The 22,144-nt window shown below is 43.6% G+C and overlaps 1 protein-coding gene across 1 annotated transcript; it reads right to left on the reverse strand.

Annotated features, from left to right (window-relative positions):
- Positions 1-5,039: 5,039 nt before the first annotated feature.
- LOC125523297 (protein DETOXIFICATION 49-like) lies at positions 5,040-6,830 on the reverse strand. The gene has a single exon (XM_048688346.1). It carries the CDS (start codon positions 6,749-6,751, stop codon positions 5,183-5,185), a length of 1,569 nt encoding a protein of 522 aa, XP_048544303.1. The 5' UTR covers positions 6,752-6,830; the 3' UTR covers positions 5,040-5,182.
- Positions 6,831-22,144: the final 15,314 nt, after the last annotated feature.

Consider the following 22,144-nt stretch of genomic DNA (forward strand, 5'->3'; position numbering starts at 1 on the left):
AACGATTATCATGAACAAGGAAATATAATAATAACCAATTTATTATTGCCTCTAGGGCATATTTCCAACAGGTGTCCCCAGTTGTCCCATCTCTTGTCCTACCCGCAGGGAACTTGTCCGAGGGCCCTGGGAGCCCGCAGCCGCCTCCTCTATTCACTAGAGAGGAGGTTGTTGCCTTTGGCGGGATCCCGGACCCGGTCTCGATGGGGAGACGGATGAGTGCTCGCGTTCAGGACCTTCCGGAGGTGGATGATATGCAGCAGCGGTGCGCTATGAGGGCGGGTAAGCTTCACGATGCTGCGATATCTTCTGGTATGTCCGTCAACATATCTAATTCTTTATTGCATTTTTCTCATGAGGACATTATTAATAATACAAAACAATTAGGAGTTTCACTAGGTGCTACTGATAATGAGATCTCTAATTCGGTGAATGATATGTTAGATTTGGAGGCGGAGCGTGCCTTAGAGACTATTCGTAACCTTGCAGCGGTTAAACCCATGAATGATGAGGAGAGTGATGCGTTAGGGGTTAGAGTGCTAGATAATCTGTGTGCGGATCTAGCACCTTCTAATCAGGAGTCTGAGGACGATGATGTGCCTTTAGATGTTCCAGCTGTTAGTTCCGTTCAGCCCGGTTATGAGGACCGGGCAACAGAGCCCACTAAGCCAAAGTGTAAGTGGAAACGGAAGATTTATCCCAATTCTGCAGTTCGTAGGAGTGCTAGGATACGGACTACTAAAAAAATTCCATGATGAACTATGAAAGGAATCTTTTGGAATAGCAGAGGTCTGAAAGACTTGGCTAAAAGAAGGTTTCTTGCGGAGGCTTCTCTGGAACATTGGTTAGATTTTATTGCTCTATCGGAAACCAGTCGAGATAATTTTGCGCTGCAGTTTCTATCCTCTCTTGTGGGTGGTATTGATTTCGATTGGCATTGCCTCCCTCCGCGAGGAAGATCGGGAGGTATCTTACTGGGTGTGAGATGCGACTCCCTTGAAGTCCGGAGTGTAGTAATGGGCGACTTCGCGGTAAAGTTTCGAGTTAGGTCTAAAGTTGATGGGTTCAACTGGGCTTTGGTGGCGGTTTATGGTGCCTCACAGCCTGAACTTAAACCGGAGTTTCTGGCGGACCTGGTTCGGATCTGTGGATCCGAGCAGCTTCCGATGTTGGTCGGGGGTGATTTCAATATCATTAGGAGGAGAGAGGAGAAAAATAATGATAATTTCGACGGCAGGTGGTCGTTTATGTTCAATATCATTACTGAAAGCTTGGATCTAAGGGAGATAGAGCTTTCTGGTAGAAAGTTTACCTGGGCTAATGCTCTGCCAAACCCGACATATGAAAAGCTTGATCGAGTTCTCGCGAGCGTGGAGTGGGAACATAAGTTCCCTCTTATTATGGTGCAAGCTCTCACGCGGGGAATTTCCGATCACACACCATTGTTCGTCGACTCAGGGGAGCCGAACCATTTAGGAAACAAAAACACCTTTTCATTTGAGATGGCCTGGTTCGAACGCGAGGGGTTCTTCGACCTCATAGCCAGGGAATGGGCTAAGGGGGTAGGAGGAAGGACGGCGGTCGAGCGTTGGCAGAATAAGATTACGCATTTGAGAAGTTTCTTACGGGGTTGGTCTAAGCACCTCAGTGGGGTGTATAAGATAGAGAAGGATAGGCTCCTTTCTCTTGTACAGGCCCTGGACATAAAAGCCGAATCCGCGATTTTGCTGCCTCCTGAGCTCCAGGTCAAAAATGAGGCGGAGAAGAGGCTGAAAGAACTTCTTCGCGAAGAAGAATTGAAGTGGGCTTCGCGAGCTAAGGTCCGCAAAGTGGTCCAAGGGGACGCGAATACTCAATTCTTTCACCTCATTGCTAATGGTAAGCACAGAAAGAAGCGGATCTTTCAGCTTGAACAGGATGAGGGTACGATTTTAGGTCAAGATAAACTCAAAACCTATATTACCGAGTATTATAGCCAGTTATTTGGACCTCCGGAGGATAATTGTGTGTCCCTCGATGAGTCCAGGACTGAGGATGTGCCTAAATTGTCTGCTGCTGATAATGATATCCTGGTTGCCCCGTTCTCAGAGAAGGAGGTGGTTGATGCTATTGCACAAATGAAAAACAATAAGGCTCCCGGACCGGATGGGTTCCCGGCCGAGTTCTATAAAAAGTGCTGGCACATTATTAAGGGGGATTTACTACCTATGTTTCATGATCTATTCTCTGGACAACTTCAATTATTTCACCTGAATTTTGGAACTATCACATTGCTCCCTAAGAAAACAGATGCTGTGAGAATTGAGCAGTTCAGACCAATCTGCCTCCTCAATGTTAGTTTCAAAATCTTCACCAAGGTCGGGACCAATAGGCTCACACAGATTGCGCATTCTGTCGTGCAACAATCCCAAACTGCTTTCATGCCGGACAGGAACATCCTTGAAGGGGTGGTTGTTCTTCATGAAACGCTCCATGAAATCCATTCCAAAAAATTAGATGGAGTAATTTTTAAGGTGGATTTCGAAAAAGCGTACGATAAGGTCAAATGGCCATTCCTCCAACAGGCATTGCGTATGAAGGGTTTTGATGAAGCCTGGCGCCGACAGGTCGAATCCTTTACACAAAAAGGGAGTGTGGGAATTAAAGTGAATGACGATATAGGTCATTACTTCCAGACACATAAAGGCCTCAGACAAGGAGATCCGATGTCCCCTATCTTGTTTAACATTGTGGTGGATATGTTAGCAATTTTGATAGGGAAGGCTAAGGAGAATGGTCAAGTGGGTGGTTTGGTACCTCATCTCGTTGATGGAGGTGTTTCCATCCTTCAATACGCAGATGATACAATCATCTTTATGGAGCATGATTTGGCCAAGGCGAGAAATATGAAGCTGGTGTTATGCCTTTTTGAACAATTGACCGGGTTAAAGATTAACTTTCATAAGAGCGAGTTGTTCTACTTTGGTAGAGCCAAAGACGACCAGGAGTCTTATAGGCAATTGTTTGGGTGCGAGTTGGGGAGTTTACCTTTCTCATACCTTGGTATTCCGATACACCATCGTAGGCTGACAAACAGAGAATGTAAGTGCATCGAGGATCGATTTGAGAAAAAACTGAGCTGCTGGAAGGGTAAGCTCATGTCATACGGAGGCCGTTTGATATTGATTAATTTGGTGCTCACAAGTATGCCTATGTTCCTCTTATCGTTTTTTGAGGTCCCAGTTGGTGTTAGGAAAAGACTGGACTTCTATCGGTCGCGTTTCTTTTGGCAGGGTGATGATCTTAAAAGAAAATACCGGCTTGCTAAATGGGACATCATCTGTCGACCGAAAAACCAAGGGGGTCTTGGTATTGAAAATCTTGAAGTTAAGAACAGATGCCTTCTTAGTAAGTGGTTGTGGAAGCTTTCTTCCGGGACTGAGGCCATGTGGGCGCAGATCCTCCGCAGCAAGTACCTCCAGACTAAAACATTGTCCCAGGTCGCAGTCAGGCCGACTGATTCGCCTTTCTGGAAAGGACTAATGAAAGTCAAACAATCAATATTCAATAGGACGAGATTTGTTATTGGAAACGGTGCAAGTACACGTTTTTGGGAGGATACTTGGCTTGGCGACTCACCTTTAGCCATTCAATATCCGTCTTTATATCGGATTGCTCAACGACGTGAGGTATTTGTGGCAACGGTATTTCAATCTACCCCCCTTAATATTCAGTTTAGACGGTCGCTAGTGGGCAATCGTTGGGAAGAATGGCTCCATCTAGTTAGGAGACTGATGGAGGTTCAACTTTCTCACCAACCCGATGGATTACGCTGGAAGTTGACTAGGTCTGGAGTATTTACAGTTAAATCAATGTATATTGATGTTATTAATTCGAACTCCATTCCAACTTCCAAGTATGTTTGGGCTGTCAAAGTTCCTTTAAAAATTAAAGTGTTTATGTGGTTTGTCCATAAACAAGTTATTTTAATAAAGGACAACTTGATAAAGCGTAATTGGACAGGACCTGCTAGGTGTAGTTTCTGTGATCGGGATGAGACGATTAAGCATTTATTCTTTGATTGCCCGTTGGCCAAAGTCCTTTGGCGAACGATCCATATTGTCTTTAATATTACTCCACCGACTTCTGTCAATGCATTATTTGGGACATGGCTTAATGGGGTTGAGCCTGACTTAGGAAGACATATTCGGGTTGGAGTTTGCGCTTTGTTGTGGACTATCTGGAATTGCAGAAATGATTTGGTTTTTAACAGAACATCACGGATTCATTTTTTGCAGGTTATTTTCCGAGCTATGGTAGTGATCCGTTCGTGGTCGCTACTCACTCCGATGGAGGCCAGAGAGCGTTTGGTTACTGCATCTATCCGTTGGGAGATGGTAGCTCGGGATATCTTCAACCGGTTTGGATGGCGGTCATGTAATAGAATAGGCAATTAGTTTACCTATCTATTTTTAGCCAGCCGGTTGTGGCATCTTTTCCTGGCTAGTTTGTGTATCTAGCCTTTTTAAGCTCTGTGTGAGCTGCATTTTCCTTTTATCAACTGGAGACTTTGGAACCTTGTTGACACTTTTTGTTATTTGGTTAATAAGATGGCCGTATGCATCACTCTGATGCAGAGGCCGGGGAGCCCCTTTTTAAAAAAATGGATTTCCTAGATTATTTTTAGTTTTTTTGGTCCAGTCCATTTTTAAAGGTTTTTTTTGTTTTTCTATATACTTGCCGGGAGAGGCAGGAGCACACAACATTGCAATTATTTGTTATTTTACATTCTTCACGGGGTAATGACATTTTTTGGGCTTGTCCGATGGGAGGCATTTGGCTGGCCCACTGCAGGCCATCTTTTTTTATTTGACTTCACTGCAGGCCATCTGGCTGCACGTGGTTACCTAAAAAAAGAACTGGCTGCACGTGGAGTATTGTATATATATATAGCGAACTAATAAATCGTTCGTTCGCTCGAACCAATCGTTCGATCTGCCGAACGTCAGTTCGTTATCGGGGACCAATATAAAAGCAAAGGAACCCAGGCAATTGTGCATTATGCTCCCTCAATTCAACGAGATAATTCTGCTGCCTATTGTTCCAAATCCTAAAAATGCCAATGGACAACTGAAAATTAAAGGTGAAAACGAAAAAAAATACTAATATATAGGAGTATAAATGTAAAGTACTCTATGCATATTCAACTTAGCACAGTCACCACGAGCAAGCCGTTGCCCGCCATCACTCTGTCTGCGTCTGCATGGCAGCTTTTGACGTCGCCATGGGCCTCCGCGCCGGTCAGCTCGCGCGCGCGAACGGCCTGATCTTCCCAGTCCGTGCGCTGCACCGCTCGCAGCATCAGGGCCGCGCACACCAGCTGCGCCGCCAGCATGCCGGCCCACATGCCCCGGAAGTCGAGCCGTGCCGGCCAGAACGCCAGCGCCAGAGCGGCCGGCATGCCGACGCCATAGAAGGCTGAGGCGTTGATCCTCGCGGCCTTTCCCGGCCGCGCGCTGCCGCGGAGCACCCCGCAACCCGCTGTCTGCGGGCAGTTGCCCAGCTCGGCGGCGCCGAGAATGGGCAGCGCCACGGACGTCAGCCGCAGGATGGCCGCATCTGCGGTGAACATCCGCGCCCATACGCCCCTCACGGACGCCGCGAATGCGCACGCCACGAGGCCCAGCGCGGCGCCACAGGCGAGGCCGACACGTGCCGCAAGGCGCGCACGCTCCGGCCGACCCGCGCCGAGCTCATGCCCGACGCGCGTGGACACGGCGCAGCTGAGGGAATGAGGGAAGATATACACCAGTGACGTGGTCTGTATGAGTATTCCCATAGCTGCCACCGCCGCTTTCGGGTCGGCGAGCACGCCGCAAAGCATGACCATGATCTCGTACCACCACCACTCCAGGCATACCGACATGCAGCTGTGAATGGAGAGCCTCACCAAGCGGCCCCATTCCAGAGCAGGTTCCTCCATCGGTGACAAACATGCGCCATCTTTGCCATCGCTGCCGCCATTGCCATGCGTTAGTCCGGAGAAGTACACGTAGGTCACGAGGAACAGCAAGAAGTTCAGGTTGGTGCAGACGGCTCCGAGGGCGACGCCGCGGATACCGAGGTGGAGACCCTGCACGAGGATGCAGTTGATGGGAACGTGGAGCAGGAGCGCGGCGGCGGCTGCGTACGTGATTGGGAGCGTGATGGCCTGCGCGCGGAGGTACACGCGGATCGGGTGGAGGAAGGACTGCACGAGGAGGTCTGGCAGCGAGCACATGATGAAGTCGTAAGCAGCGGCCGCAATGTCGGGGTCCTGCCCTGTAGCGACGAGGATGCGGTGCATGGCGACCCAGAGCAGGCTGACGGGGATGGACGCGACCAGGAGCAGCGAGACGGTGCGGCGGAGCGCCGCGGCGAGGACAGACGTGCGGCCGGCACCGAACGCCTGGCCGCACACCGGGTCCATACCGGCAGCCAGCCCGGAGAGCACCGAGTAGCCGGTGATGTTGGCGAAGCCGAGCGCGAGGGAGCCGCCAGCGAGTGGCAGGCGGCCGAGCCGGCCAAGAAAGATCATGGACACTAGGGAGCGCGCGTACATGAGCAGCCCCGCGCCGACCATCGGCACGGCGAGCCGCACGATGGAGGCCACCTCGGCACTCGCGCCGCCGCCACCGCCGCCTCGCGCTTTCTTTGGCCGGTCATGCAGCACGGGTGGCTGGAGCAGAGCCTCGTGGACGCCTCGTGCTTGCTGCTGGGAGCAATGGCACATTGCAAATTTGCAGTGTGTTGCGTGCGTGCGTGTTGTTTTGGCAGCAGGGTGCGTGCCAGATGCTAGCTCAGTCAGGGCTTTGCTTGCGTACCTATCCATGGTGGCTTTGGATCGTATATATAAACCGTTGTGCTGACATCCTTTGAAAACTTTCGGTGTGTTTCCGTCCCATATTTTTGTGTGGGGCCTACAATATTACGGTTTGCTAAATCTCAATCGAGCGAGACTTAGCCATCGAATTTCATTAACCTGTGGGTCATCGAGGTTTCCATGTGTTAGTTTCTTCTTTTCTTTGAGGGGTAATGCGTGTTTCTTTAGGGGTCGAATGGTATGCTTATGACCAGTATGTTTTTTTTTTCGAGAATCGTGACTAGCTTGTCTAGGGCTGTTTCTATCGTAGCAGATGGTGGGCTATCGCTTGGGGTCATTGTCCATCCATCCTGGCCTTTTTTATGTGGGCTATAGGTTGTGGCTTGCTGTGTTATTTTTATTTTATTTTTCATTTTCGTTTTTCTCATAGTTTATCCGCGTAACTGTTTGGATTCTCTAATGTAAATGTTTACTGTCCTTTTGCTAAAAAAATGTTTATTCTCCTCTAAAATTATATTTAAATGTTTACTCAAAAACTAAGGTTTTCCCCTATGAATTAATATAAGGAGGAAAAGCAGGAAAAAAAATATAGCGGTTGGTAGTTCGTAGGGCATCTCTGATATTGTTTTTAGGTGGCATTTTCTTTGTTCTTTTTATTTTTTAGACGCATAATATTTGATATATTGAAACTGCACTAACCTTTTTGTGCAACTAACCATATTAGAATGTCATCTTGTATTTTATTTTATGATAATTTATCAAAATACAACTAATCTATGATACTCCTACATGTTTTTCTTGTATCTTTTTTTTGCAACTCTAATTTTTTATGCATTGTATACTTACATATTTACTATGTACCCCCCTCCATTCACAAATATAAGATGTTCTTAAATGTATTTGTTCACTCATTTTAGTCCATATGTTCTATTCAAAATATCCAAAACATCTTATATTTATTTGAGTATACCAAATTAGTTTATCTATCTGTTGTTTCTTAAGTAGGGAATTCCTTCATCTCGGGTGAGGTGGGTAATCTGCCATAATTTATTTCCTTTTACTTATACTCCCGTTATGATGGAAATAGAAAAAATTGATGATAGGAATACTCGAGAGCCAGTTGTTAATGTCTTATAGCCCACAATGTGAACAATCGGAGTATTATTTATAAAATTCTAAATAAGACTAACATATAATGTGTGTGTGTGCCAGCAGCGTTTGATGCTAGGGGTGGCTGGATGATGGCATTTAATTTATTTTTGAATTTTTGTCTTCTTTGTACTGTTGCATGAGAACAATATGCAAGACGATCTTCAGGAGGAAATGTTTCTAGTTGCATGTCCACCTCTCGACATGCAGTTGCCCTCAATGGCTTTGAGTTACATGTTCGTCCTCAACACGCAACTGCCCTTGGTGGTCGCCAGTTGCATGTCCGCCCCCTTGACACACAACTACAACTGGCACAACACAACTATAACTTATGTGCGAGGGGGGGGGTGGTGCATTTTTTCTCAATTTGCATGTCCTCCCTCTTGATAGGCAACTTCCCTTGCTGGCATCTAGTCGGATGTCCACACTTTACACGTAGCTACATCCGATGGTAGCCAGTTGAATGTCCACCCTCGCACGCAACTGCTTCCAACTGTGTGCGTGCAGCATGTGGCCCTAAGGGAAGGCCCAATGCACACCAACAAACTCACAACAAGGCTATATATGGAGCTTGGTGGGATTAGTGGCACAAAATATCAAGAACATTGAAATCCAAGATATTGTAAATGTTGAGATCAATCCAAAGGACTCAAAATGCAAAGCAAGTGATCGCAAATATAGAGGAGGGCATTAAAGAAACACACGTGGTGGGATGGTGGGGCTTGTGCAACAACAGAGATGAGCAATATAAAATTGCCTAATGAATACTAACTTGTGTTGCACAAACACAAGGAGAGACGCTAGCTTGATTGCACATTTGGGCATGATTCGCCACTTGGCAGCAACCTACATATGCAAGCAAAATGTTTTCCTATACCATGTATCCTCATGCACAAGTATATCTTTTCATGCTCAACTCTTTGCTTATAAGATTGACCATTCTTTCTTGCTTAAAAGTTTTTTTTTGCTTTTTCTCTCCCTTTCCAATATTCTTATTGAGCCTCAACCAAATATACAAGATAAGTATCACAAGATATGCACATGAGTAAGCTGTCGTATGATATATCAAATGATGCAACAATATGTTATCATATCTATGGTGCTCAAGTTTTCGTGAAGCCCGGAATACTCGAAGATTTAGTCTCAATAGGTATAATAGTGATCGAAAATATGGTGGGGCTGTCATAATGGAAAGGAAGGAAAACTTTGTGACGGTATGGATACCTTCCTCACACTTAACCTTTCACGAAATCGGGGGTAATCAACCTTGCTTCCGGTTGAAGGTGGTCTCAAAGGATGGAGCGGCCGTCGTTGGTTGTGGAAGTTCGTGTGTTGATGTAGTCAATGGCGTAATAAAAGTTAATGAAGATTTGACCCAATGGTCACTTTTGATGAAGTGGCGTTGGTGATTCGGTGGCACGAATGTGATGGCGGCTGGAGGGGTTGCGATGTCGATGGAGAACCTCAAAATGTTTTCGGCCAAAAGATGTGGAAACCTAGATTAGGGTCTCGAGCACGTCAATAGCTTCAAACCAAGCCAAAGAGCGTTCAAATCAGAGTCTGGAGCGAAAAGTTAGGGCCTAAACGGTGAAGAAGGGCAATGCTGAAATTTCGTTCACACTCTTTGTTTGCGTGGAAGTTCTGGGGGTAGGGGCGGAAGTTTCGGGGGTCGCGGATGATGTCTGGGTTTAACCAAGAAATTTTAGTGTCAACTCTCTGTTTAGTCGAGAAATTCCTGGGTCCGGAAGTTCCGGGAGTGCATGGAAGTTTCGGGGTTCGCGGAAATACGTCTGAGACGAACCCCAAATTTCATATCTGAGAATGGGGTCGGGAAAACGTGATTCAAGGGAAAATTGAAGGGGGTAAAGGAAAATTTGGGGCTAGGGAATGCCAACGGAGGTAGATCCACTTGCCAAACACTACACCCACCGAAAGGAATCAACAACAACTCACTAGAACATCAAATTACAAGAAATTTTTTGGGCCTATTTATGGGAATTTTTTTGAATTGGGAAGAAAAATTCAAACAAAAGGCTAGAAAAGTGGGCAGCTAGGGGTCCAAATTCGTGGCAACCTTGCTCTTTTCCAAGATGATGTAGGGCAAGCCTCTAGGGTGGCCCGTTCTTCATTAATTGGAGGGGATTCGAGGAAGAAAATGAAGAACATGAGGATAAACATGAAAATCAACACACACAGATGCAAATAAAGGCACACGTAGATTGATCCATGACCCAAGTCATCCAAACAATGAGATGGAACAATATAGTTCTTGTCCAAGTCCTAGAATAAGGAGGGCTTGATGATTCTATGATGGGAATCCTTATCCACAAGTGGAGGTCTTGTGTGTACATAATTATGCTACTGTTATGATTGTGTTATCATTTTTCTATTTTCTTGTGTGTACACAATTATGCTACTGTTATGATTGTGTTTTAGTGTTTCAATTAGTGTTTGTGCCAAGCAAAGCCTTTGAGGTGATTTGGGTGATAGTTGCTTTGATTCTGTGCATTAACAGAAACTTTTGCGTCCAGTAGCAGAAGTGATGTGTTCTGCTGGAACGTTTAAAATTCTGAATTTTTTACACACAATTAATATACAAATTGCCCACGTTGTCCTAATTTTTCAGAATTTTTGGAGTGACAGAAGTATGGTCAATTTTCAGATTACTACGGACTGTTATGTTTTTGATAGATTTTGTTTTCGTTGCGTTGTGTGCTTTGATACGCCTCCTCGTATCTACTTTTCCAAACTCTTTTGTCCTTGTTTTGGACTCTAATTTGCATGATTTGAATGGAACTAACCCGGACTGACGTTGTTTTCAGCAGAATTGCCTTGGTGTTATTTCTGTGCAGAAATAAAAGTTCTCAGAATGACTTGGAAATTCACGGAGAACATTTTTTGAATAAAAAAATATTGGCGAAAGAATCAACCAGAGGGGACCCGCCAGCTGTCCACAAGGGTGGGGGGCATGCCCCCTGCCTTGTGGCTCCCTTGGACCTCCACCGACCTCAACTCCAACTCTATATATTCACGTTCGGAGAGAAAAAAATCAAAGAGAAGGATTCATCGCGTTTTATGATACAGAGCCGCCGTCACCCCTTGTTCTTCATCAGGAGGGCGGATCTAGAGTCTGTTCGGGGCTCCGGAGAGGGAAAATCATCGCCATCATCATCACCAACCTTTCTCCATCACCAATTTCATGATGCTCACCGCCGTGCGTGTGTAATTCCATCGTAGGCTTGCTGGATGGTGATGGGTTGGATGAGATTTATCATGTAATCGAGATAGTTTTGTTAGGGTTTGATCCCTAGTATCCACTATGTTCTGAGATTGATGTTGCTATGACTTTGCTATGCTTAATCCTTGTCACTAGGGCCCGAGTGCCATGATTTCAGATCTAAACCTATTATGTTTTCATGAATATATTTATGTTCTTGATCCGATCTTGCAAGTTGTAGACACCTATTATGAGTTATGATCTGCATACCCCAAGGTGACAATAATTGGGATTCTTTCCGGTGATTACCGTAGTTTGAGGAGTTCATGTATTAACTAAGTGCTAATGCTTTGTTCCGATTCTCTACTAAAAGGAGGCCTTAATATCCCTTAGTTTCCATTAGGACCCCGCTGCTACGGAAGGGTAGGACAAAATATGTCATGCAAGTTCTTTTCCATAAGCACGTATGACTATATACGGAATGCATGCCTACATTATATTGATGAATTGGAGCTAGTTCTGTGTGACCCTAGGTTTAGCTGTTGCATGATGAATGCCATCCGACATAATTATCCATCACTGATCCACTCCCTACGAGTTTGTTTCTGTTGGGGAACGCAGTATTTCAAAAAAAAAATCCTATGATCACGCAAGATCTATCTAGGAGATGCATAGCAACAAGACGGGAGAGTGTGTCCGCGTACCCTCGTAGACCGAAAGCGGAAGCGTCCAGTAACACAGTTGATGTAGTCGAACATCTTCACGATCCAACCGATCCAAGTACCGAACGTACGGCACCTCCGTGTTCAGCACACGTTTAGCACGATGACGTCCCTCGAGCTATTGATCCAGTTGAGGACGAGGGAGAGAACCGTCAGCACGACGGTGTGGCGACGGTGATGATGAAGTTACCGGCGCAGGGCTTCGCCTAAGCACTATGATGATATGACCGAGGTGTTAAACTGTGGAGGGGGGCACCGCACACGGCTAAGAGATTGTCTGTTGTGCCTTTGGGGTGCCCCCTCGCCTCCGTATATAAAGGGGGAGGAGGAGGAGGTGGCCGGCCAAGGGGGGCGCGCCATGGGGGGAGTCCTACTAGGACTCCGTTCCTAGTAGGATTCGCCCACGTTTCCTATTCTGAGAAGGGTAAGGAGGGAAGGAGAGGGATAGGGAAAGGAAGGGGGCCGCGCCCTGACCCCCTAGTCCAATTCGTACTGCCCTTGGGGGGAGCGCGCGCCACCTTCTGGCCTTCCCTCTCCTACTCCCTTAAGGCCCATTAGGGCCCATAACTTCCCCTGGGGGTTCCGGTAACCCCTCGGTTCCCGATAAATATCCGAAACGTATCGAAACCTTTTCATTGTCTGAATACCTTCGTCCAATATATCAATCTTTACCTCTCGACCATTTCGAGACTCCTCGTCTTGTCCGCGATCTCATCCGGGACTCTGACAAACTTCGGTCATCAAATCACATAACTCATAATACAAATCGTCATCGAACGTTAAGCGTGCGGACCCTACGTGTTCGAGAACTACGTAGACATGACCGAGACACATCTCTGGTCAATAACCAATAGCGGAACCTGCATGCTCATATTGGCTCCTACATATTCTACGAAGATCTTTATCGGTCAAACCGCATAACAACATACGTTATTCCCTTTGTCATCGGTATGTTACTTGCCTGAGATTCGATCGTCAGTATCATCATACCTAGTTCTATCTCGTTACTGGTAAGTCTATTTACTCGTTCCGTAATGCATCATCCCGTAACTAACTCATTAGTCACATTGCTTGCAAGGCTTATAGTGATGTGTGATACGTCTCCAACGTATCTATAATTTTTGATTGCTCCATGCTATATTATCTACTGTTTTGGATGTTTTTGGGCTTTATTATACGCTTTTATATCATTTTTGGGACTAACCTATTAACCCAGAGCCTAGTGCCAGTTTCTGTTTTTACCTTGTTTTAGGGTTTCGAAGAAAAGGAAAATCAAACGGAGTCCAATTGACCTGAAACTTCACGGAACTCATTTTTGGAAGGAAAGCATCCCGGGGGACTTGGAGTCTACGTCAAGGAAGCTTCAAGGAGGCCACGAGGTAGGGGGGCGCGCCCACCCCCTCTGGGCACGCCCTCCACCCTCGTGGCCCCCCTGACGTACTTCTTCCACCTATATATCTCCATATACCCTAAAACTACCGGGGAGCATAATAGATCGGGAGTTCCGCCGCCAGAAGCCTCCGTAGCCACCGAAAGCCAATCTAGACCCGTTCCGGCACCCTGCCGGAGGGGGAATCCTTCTCCGGTGGCCATCTTCATCATCACGATGCTCTCCATGACGAGGAGGGAGTAGTTCTCCCTCGGGGCTGAGGGTATGTATCAGTAGCTATGTGTTTGATCTCTCTCTCTCTCGTGTTCTTGAGGTGATACGATCTTGATGTATCGCGAGCTTTTATATTATAGTTGGATCTTATGTTTCTCCTCCCCCTCTAATCTCTTGTAATGAATTGAGTTTCCCCTTTGAAGTTATCTTATCAGATTTTGTCTTTAAAGATTTGAGAACACTTGATGTATATCTTGCCGTGCGTATCTGTGGTGACAATGGGATACCATGTGATTCACTTGATGTATGTTTTGGTGATCAACTTGCGGGTTCCGCCCATGAACCTATGCATAGGGGTTGGCACACGTTTTCGTCGTGATCTTCCGGTAGAAACTTTGGGGTACTCTTTGAGGTTCTATGTGTTGGTTGAATAGATGAATCTGAGATTTTGTGATGCATATAGTATAATCATACCCACGGATACTTGAGGTGACATTGGAGTATCTAGGTGACATTAGGGTTTTGGTTGATTTGTGTCTTAAGGTGTTATTCTAGTACGAACTCTAGGGCTGTTTGTGACACTTATAGGAATAGCCCAACGGATTGATTGGAAAGAATAACTTTGAGGTGGTTTCATACCCTACCATAATCTCTTCGTTTGTTATCCGCTATTAGTGACTTTGGAGTGACTCTTTGTTGCATGTTGAGGGATGGTTATGTGATCCATTTATGTTAGTATTGTTGAGGGAACTTGCACTAGCGAAAGTATGAACCCTAGGCCTTGTTTCAACACATTGCAATACCGTTTATGCTCACTTTTATCACTTGCTACCTTGCTGTTTTTATATTTTCAGATTACAAAAACTATTATCTATCCATATACCACTTGTATCACCATCTCTTCGCCGAACTAGTGCACCTATACAATTCACCATTGTATTGGGTGTGTTGGGGACACAAGAGACTCTTTGTTATTTGGTTGCAGGGTTTCTTGAGAGAGACCATCTTCATCCTACGCCTCCTACGGATTGATAAACCTTAGGTCATCCACTTGAGGGAAGTTTGCTACTGTCCTACAAACCTCTGCACTTGGAGGCCCAACAACGTCTACAAGAAGAAGGTTGTGTAGTAGACATCAAGCTCTTTTCTGGCACCGTTGCCAGGGAGGTTAGCACTTGAAGGTATATCTTTAGATCTTGCAATCGAGTCTTGTAGTTTCTTGTTTTATCACTAGTTTAGTGTATAATAGAAAACTACAAAAAAATGGAATTAAGGTTACCTCATATGCTTCAACTTTTTAATATCTATCATGAAAATAAGGATTCCGATAATTGTGCTCAAGTGCTAGAAGAAGAATGCATTAGAATGTTTGGCATTAAATATTTGAATGATGAGCATGATTGCAATGTTGTTAGTATGAATTCCTTGAATATCCATGATGCTAATGATATGCAAAGCCACAAGCTTGGGGAAGCTATGTTTGATGAAGATGATATTTTTTGACCCCCAAGTTTTGATGAGGAAATTTATTATGATGAAAGCATGCCTCCTATCTATGATGATTATTGTGATGACACGTATGCTTTAAAGAATAATAATAACCATGAAACTTGTCATCTTGATCTTAATTTTCAATCACATGATAGTTATTTTGTTGAGTTTGCTCCCACTATTATTCATAAGAAGAATTTTGCTTGTGTGGAGAGTAGTAAATTTTCTATGCTTGTAGATCATGAAAAGAATGCTTTAGGTGCTGGTTATATAGTTGAATTCATTAATGATACTACTGAAAATTATTATGAGGGAGGAATATATGCTTGTAGGAATTGCAATAATATCAAGTTTCCTCTCTATGTGCTTAAAGTTTTGAAGTTATGCTTGTTTTACCTTCCTATGCAAGTTGATTCTTGTTCCCACAAGTTGTTTGCTCACCAAATCCCTATGCATAGGAAGTGGGTTAGGCTTAAATGTGATAGTCATTCTTCATGATGCTCTCTTTATGTTACAATCCTTATCTTTTATGTGAGCATCGTTGAAATCACCATGCCTAGCTAGGGGCGTTAAACGATAGCGCTTGTTGGGAGGCAACCCAAATTTATTTTTGTTCCTTGCTTTTTGTTCCTGTTTAGTAATAAATAATTCATATAGCCTCTCTTTAGATGTGGTTTTATGCTTTTAATTAGTGTTTGTGCCAAGTAGAACCTTTGGGAAGACTTGGGGAAAGTCTTGTTGATCATGCTATAAAAACAGAAACTTTAGCGCTCACAAGAACTGCTGCCATTTTTTATTGGAGAGTTCTATTTAGTTAATTATTTTTGAAGATGATTAATAGATAAATTACTCAGGTCCAGCAATTTATTTTGGAACTGTATGAGTTCAATAAGTATACGTTTGATCCAAATTACTACAGACTGTTCTGTTTTTGACAGATTCTGTTTTTCATGTGTTGTTTACTTATTTTGATGAATCTATGGCTAGTAAAATAGTTTATAAACCATAGAGAAGTTGGAATACAGTAGGTTTAAAACCAATATAAATAAATAATGAGTTCATTACAGTACCTTGAAGTGGTGTTTTGTTTTCTTTCGCTAACGGAGCTCATGAGTTTTCTGTTAAGTTTTGTGTTGTGAAGTTTTCAAGTTTTGGGTAAAGATTCAATGGACTATGGAATAAGGAGTGGCAAGAGCCTAAGCTTGGAGATGCCCAAGGCACCCCAAGGTAATATTCAAGGACAACCAAGAGCCTAAGCTTGGGGATGCCCCAGAAGGCATCCCCTCTTTCGTCTTCGTTCATCGGTAACTTTACTTGGAGCTATATTTTTATTCACCACATGATATGTGTTTTGCCTGGAGCGTCAATTTTATTTTGTTACGATTTGCTTTCTGTTATTTAGAAAAATGTTTTGCATCTTTTATTTCAATAAAAGTGGCATTAATAGTCTTTACTATGCCTATGTTACAAGTCTTCATGTTGCTGTTTGAAAACAGGAAGTTTACCGCTGTTGCAATAATTCCCTAGAAAAGTTAGAATGTTATAAAATGTTGAAACCTTTTTCATATTAAGCTCTGATAAATTTACTACAGTGTAAATTTTCTTTCATAATTTTTGGATTTAGGGAAGTATGGATCTTGCTGCACTCTTTACAGACTATCCTGTTTAGGCAGATTGCTGTTATGTTTGCATTGTTTGCATATGTTTGCTTATTTAATGATTCTATTTGAGGATAGTACTATTAAATATGCAGAGTTATTTAGTATGCAATGTTGAATAATAATTTTAGTGATTTGCTATAGTATAGTATGATAAGGTTTTTGCAATGGTTTATACTAACTTATCTCACGAGTCCTTGTTGAGTTTTGTGTGGATGAAGCTTTTGAGATTTAGGGAGACCATGATATGAGAGGAATTAAGGAGACACAAAAGCTCAAGCTTGGGGATGCCCAAGGCACCCCAAGATAATATTTCAAGAAGTCTCAAGCGTCTAAGCTTGGGGATGCCCCGGTTGGCATCACACCTTTCTTCTTCAACAACTATCGGTTAGTATCGGTTGATCCTAAGTTTTTGCTTCTTCACATGATGTTTGCTGTTCTTAGATATCATTTTATTTTGTTTTGCTTGCTGTTTGAATAAAGTATCAAGATCTGAAATCCTTAAATGTTAGAGAGTCTTCACATAGTTGCATAATTATTCAACTACTCATTGATCTTCACTGATATCTTTCGGAGTAGTTTGTTGTTGCTCTAGTGCTTCACTTATATCTTTTTAGAGCACAGTGGTGGTTTTGTTTTATAGAAACTATTGATCTCGCATGGTTCACTTAGATTATTTTGAGATTCTTAATAGCATGGTAATTTGCTTAAAATCCTAATATGCTAGGTATTCAAAGTTAGTAAATTTTTCTTAAGAGTGTTTTGAATACAAAGAGAAGTTTGATGCTTGATGATTGTTTTGAGATATGGAGGTAATAATATCAAAGTCGTGCTAGTTGAGTAGTTGTGAAATTGAGAAATGCTTGTGTTAAAGTTTGCAAGTCCCGTAGCATGCACGTATGGTAAACGTTATGTAACAAATTTGAAACATGAGGTGTTATTTGATTGTCCTCCTTATGAGTGGCGGTCGGGGACGAGCGATGGTATTTTCCTACCAATCTATCCCCCTAGGAGCATGCGCGTAGTGCCGAGGTTTTTGATGACTTGTAGATTTTTGCAATAAGTATGTGAGTTCTTTATGACTAATGTTGACTCCATGGATTATACACACTCTTTCCCTTCCATCCTTGCTAGCCTCTTCGGTACCGTGCATTGCCCTTTCTCACATTTAGAGTTGGTGCAAACTTCGCCGGTGCATCCAAACCCCGTGATATGATACGCTCTTTCACACATAAACCTCCTTATATCTTCCTCAAAACTACCACCATACCTACCTATTATGGCATTTCCATAGCTATTCTGAGATATATTGCCATGCAACTTTCCACCATTCCGTTTATGATGACACATTCATCATTGTCATATTGCTTAGCATGATCATGTAGTTGACATAGTATTTGTGGCAAAGCCACCGTTCATAATTATTTCATACATGTCACTCTTGGTTCATTGCATATCCCGGTACACCGCCGGAGGCATTCATATAGAGTCATACTTTGTTCTAGTATCGAGTTGTAATCATTGAGTTGTAAATAAATAGAAGTGTGATGATCATCATTTTCTAGAGCATTGTCCCAAGTGAGGAATAAAAAAAGGCCATAAAAAGAGAAGGCCCAAGAAAAGAGAAATACCATAAAAGAGAGAGAGAAGGCTCAAAAAATGAAAAAATGAAAATGAGAGAAAAAGAGAGAAGGGACAATGCTATTATCCTTTGCCACACTTGTGCTTCAAAGTAGCACCATAATCCTCATGATAGAGAGTGTCTTGTTTTGTCACTTTCATATACTAGTGGGAATTTTTCATTACAGAACTTGGCTTGTATATTCCAACAATGGGCCTCCTCAAGTGCCCTAGGTCTTCATGAGCAAGCAAGTTGGATGCACACCCACTTAGTTTCTTTTGTTGAGCTTTCATACATTTATAGCTCTAGTGCATCCGTTGCATGGCAATCCCTACTCCTTGCATTAACATCAATCGATGGGCATCTCCATAGCCCATTGATTAGCCTCGTTGATGTGAGACTATCTCCTTTTTGTCTTCTCCACATAACCCCCTCATCATATTCTATTCCACCCATAGTGCTATATCCATGGCTCGCGCTCATATATTGCGTGAAAGTTTATGAGTTTGAGATTACTAAAGTATGAAACAATTGCTTGGCTTGTCATCGGGGTTGTGCATGATGAGAGCATTCTTGTGTGACGAAAATGGAGCATGACCAAACTATATGATTCTGTAGGGATGAACTTTCTTTGGCCATGTTATTTTGAGAAGACATAATTGCTTAGTTAGTATGCTTGAAGTATTATTATTTTTATGTCAATATGAACTTTTGTCTTGAATCTTTCGAATCTGAATATTCATGCCATAATTAAGAAGAATTACATTGAAATTATGCCAAGTAGCATTCCACATCAAAAATTCTGTTTTTATCATTTACCTACTCAAGGACGAGCAGGAATTAAGCTTGGGGATGCTGATACGTCTCCAACGTATCTATAATTTTTGATTGCTCCATGCTATATTATCTACTGTTTTGGATGTTTATGGGCTTTATTATACACTTTTATATCATTTTTAGGACTAACCTATTAACCCAGAGCCCAGTGCCAGTTTCTGTTTTTACCTTGTTTTAGGGTTTCGAAAAAAAGGAAAATCAAACGGAGTCCAATTGACCTGAAACTTCACGGAACTCATTTTTGGAAGTAAAGCATCCCGGGAGACTTGGGGTCTACGTCAAGGAAGCTTCAAGGAGGCCACGAGGTAGGGGGGCGCGCCCTCCACCCTCGTGGGCCCCTCGTGGCCCCCCTGACGTACTTCTTCCGCCTATATATCTCCATATACCCTAAAACCACCGGGGAGCACAATAGATCGGGAGTTCCGCCGCCAGAAGCCTCCGTAGCCACCGAAAGCCAATCTAGACCCGTTTCGGCACCCTGCCAGAGGGGGAATCCTTCTCCGGTGGCCATCTTCATCATCCCAGTGCTCTCCATGACGAGGAGGGAGTAGTTCTCCCTCGGGGCTGAGGGTATGTACCAGTAGTTATGTGTTTGATCTCTCTCTCTCTCTCGTGTTCTTGAGGTGATACGATCTTGATGTATCGCAAGCTTTGCTATTATAGTTGGATCTTATGTTTCTCCTCCCCCTCTACTCTCTTGTAATGAATTGAGTCTCCCCTTTGAAGTTATCTTGTCGGATTGAGTCTTTAAAGATTTGAGAACACTTGATGTATGTCTTGCCGTGCGTATCTGTGGTGACAATGGGATACCACATGATTCACTTGATGTATGTTTTGGTGATCAACTTGCGGGTTCCGCCCATGAACCTATGCATAGGGGTTGGCACACGTTTTCGTCATGATTCTCCGGTAGAAACTTTGGGGCACTCTTTGAGGTTCTATGTGTTGGTTGAATAGATGAATCTGACATTGTGTGATGCATATCGTATAATCATACCCACGGATACTTGAGGTGACATTGGAGTATCTATGTGACATTAGGGTTTTGGTTGATTTGTGTCTTAAGGTGTTATTCTAGTACGAACTCTAGGGCTGTTTGTGACACTTATAGGAATAGCCCAACGGATTGATTGGAAAGAATAACTTTGAGGTGGTTTCATACCCTACCATAATCTCTTCGTTCGTTCTCCGCTATTAGTGACTTTGGAGTGACTCTTTGTTGCATGTTGAGGGATGGTTATGTGATCCAATTATGTTAGTATTGTTGAGGGAACTTGCACTAGCAAAAGTATGAACCCTAGGCCTCGTTTCAACACATTGCAATACCGTTTATGCTCACTTTTATCACTTGCTACCTTGCTGTTTTTATATTTTCAGATTACAAAAACTATCATCTACTATCCATATACCACTTGTATCACCATCTTTTCGCCGAACTAGTGCACCTATACAATTTATCATTGTATTGGGTGTGTTGGGGACACAAGAGACTCTTTGTTATTTGGTTGCAGGATTTCTTGAGAGAGACCATCTTCATCCTACGCCTCCTACGGATTGATAAACCTTAGGTCATCCACTTGAGGGAAATTTGCTACTGTCCTACAAACCTCTGCACTCGGAGGCCCAACAACGTCTACAAGAAGAAGGTTGTGTAGTAGACATCAATGTGCATTACCGAGAGGGCCCAGAGATACCTCTCCGATACACGGAGTGACAAATCCTAATCTCGATCTATGACAACTCAACAAACACCATCAGACACACCTGTAGAGCATCTTTATAATCACCCAGTTATGTTGTGACGTTTGATAGCACACAAGGTGTTCCTCCAGTATTCGGGATTTGCATAATCTCATAGTCAAAGGAACATGTATAAGTGATGAAGAAAGCAATAGCAATAAAACTAAACGATCATTAAGCTAAGCTAACGGATGGGTCTTGTCCATCACATCATTATCTAATGATGTGATCCCGTTCATCAAATGACAACACATGTCTACGGTCAGGAAAGTTAACCATCTTTGATTAATGATCTATTCAAGTAGAGGCATACTAGGGACACTCTGTTTGTCTATGTATTCACACATGTACTGTAAGTGCATCTAGTGCCACCCCTAGTTGGTTTTGGAGTATTGACGACAAACCTAGTTGAGGGACTAATGTGTTTGTGAGAATTGCTAGGATAACATAGGTAGAAGTCCCTCATGATTCAGTTTTACTACCAGAGATGACCCCTTAAAATGTATGAAGACATTGAAGTCAAAGGTGGTATATGAAGATATTCACATTGAAGACTATGACAAGAGAAGACACAATATGAAGCCTATGGAGCTCGAAGACTTAGATCTTTCGTAGTTCTTTTTCTTTTGTGTTGAGTCATAGGAACCACCATACTGTTAAGTGGGGTCCAAGAGAACCAGTCAGAATGACTGAAGTGATGCCTAAACCAAAAACCTATGTCTTCGAGTGAAGACAATGAGAGCGAATCTTGTCCAGAGTCGGACAAGTCAGCTTTGCTTGTAGCCCAAGTAAAGTTGCCGTGTGAGTTTGAAATCTAACCGTTGGAACACGTGTCACTTCCTTAGTGACCCAGGGTCAGTTCGGACAAATTAGGTCGGGTTGCCAAGTGGCTATAAATAGCCCACCCCCTACAACCATAAACGGTTGGCTGCTCAGATTGAAAGTACGGCATTTGTCGTTTGAGAGCAACCCACCTCGAAGCCTTTGAGAGAGAATTCCCTGCGAGGATAAAGCCCTAACCACCAGAGCCAGAGAGAATTGGGCATCACTTAAGTCTTCTTGTCTGTGTGATCTGAAGACTTATTACACTTGAGGTCTGTGCATCCTCCAGCCGGTTAGGCATCGCGTTCTGAGCTTCCAAGAGACATTGTGGATTGCCAGTGAACGAAGTCTGTGAAGGTTTGAGAGTATACCTTGAAGACTTACCAGAGTGATTGGGCGAGGTCTATGTGACCTTAGCTCAAGGAGAATACGGTGAGGACTGG

The sequence above is a fragment of the Triticum urartu genome, chromosome 7 (genome assembly GCF_003073215.2).
Source record: "Triticum urartu cultivar G1812 chromosome 7, Tu2.1, whole genome shotgun sequence".
NCBI lineage: Eukaryota > Viridiplantae > Streptophyta > Magnoliopsida > Poales > Poaceae > Triticum > Triticum urartu.

Coding starts and splice junctions, on each gene's coding strand:
- LOC125523297 (XM_048688346.1), bottom strand. CDS start 6,751: ATGTGCCATTGCTCCCAGCAGCAAGCACGAGGCGTCCACGAGGCTCTG.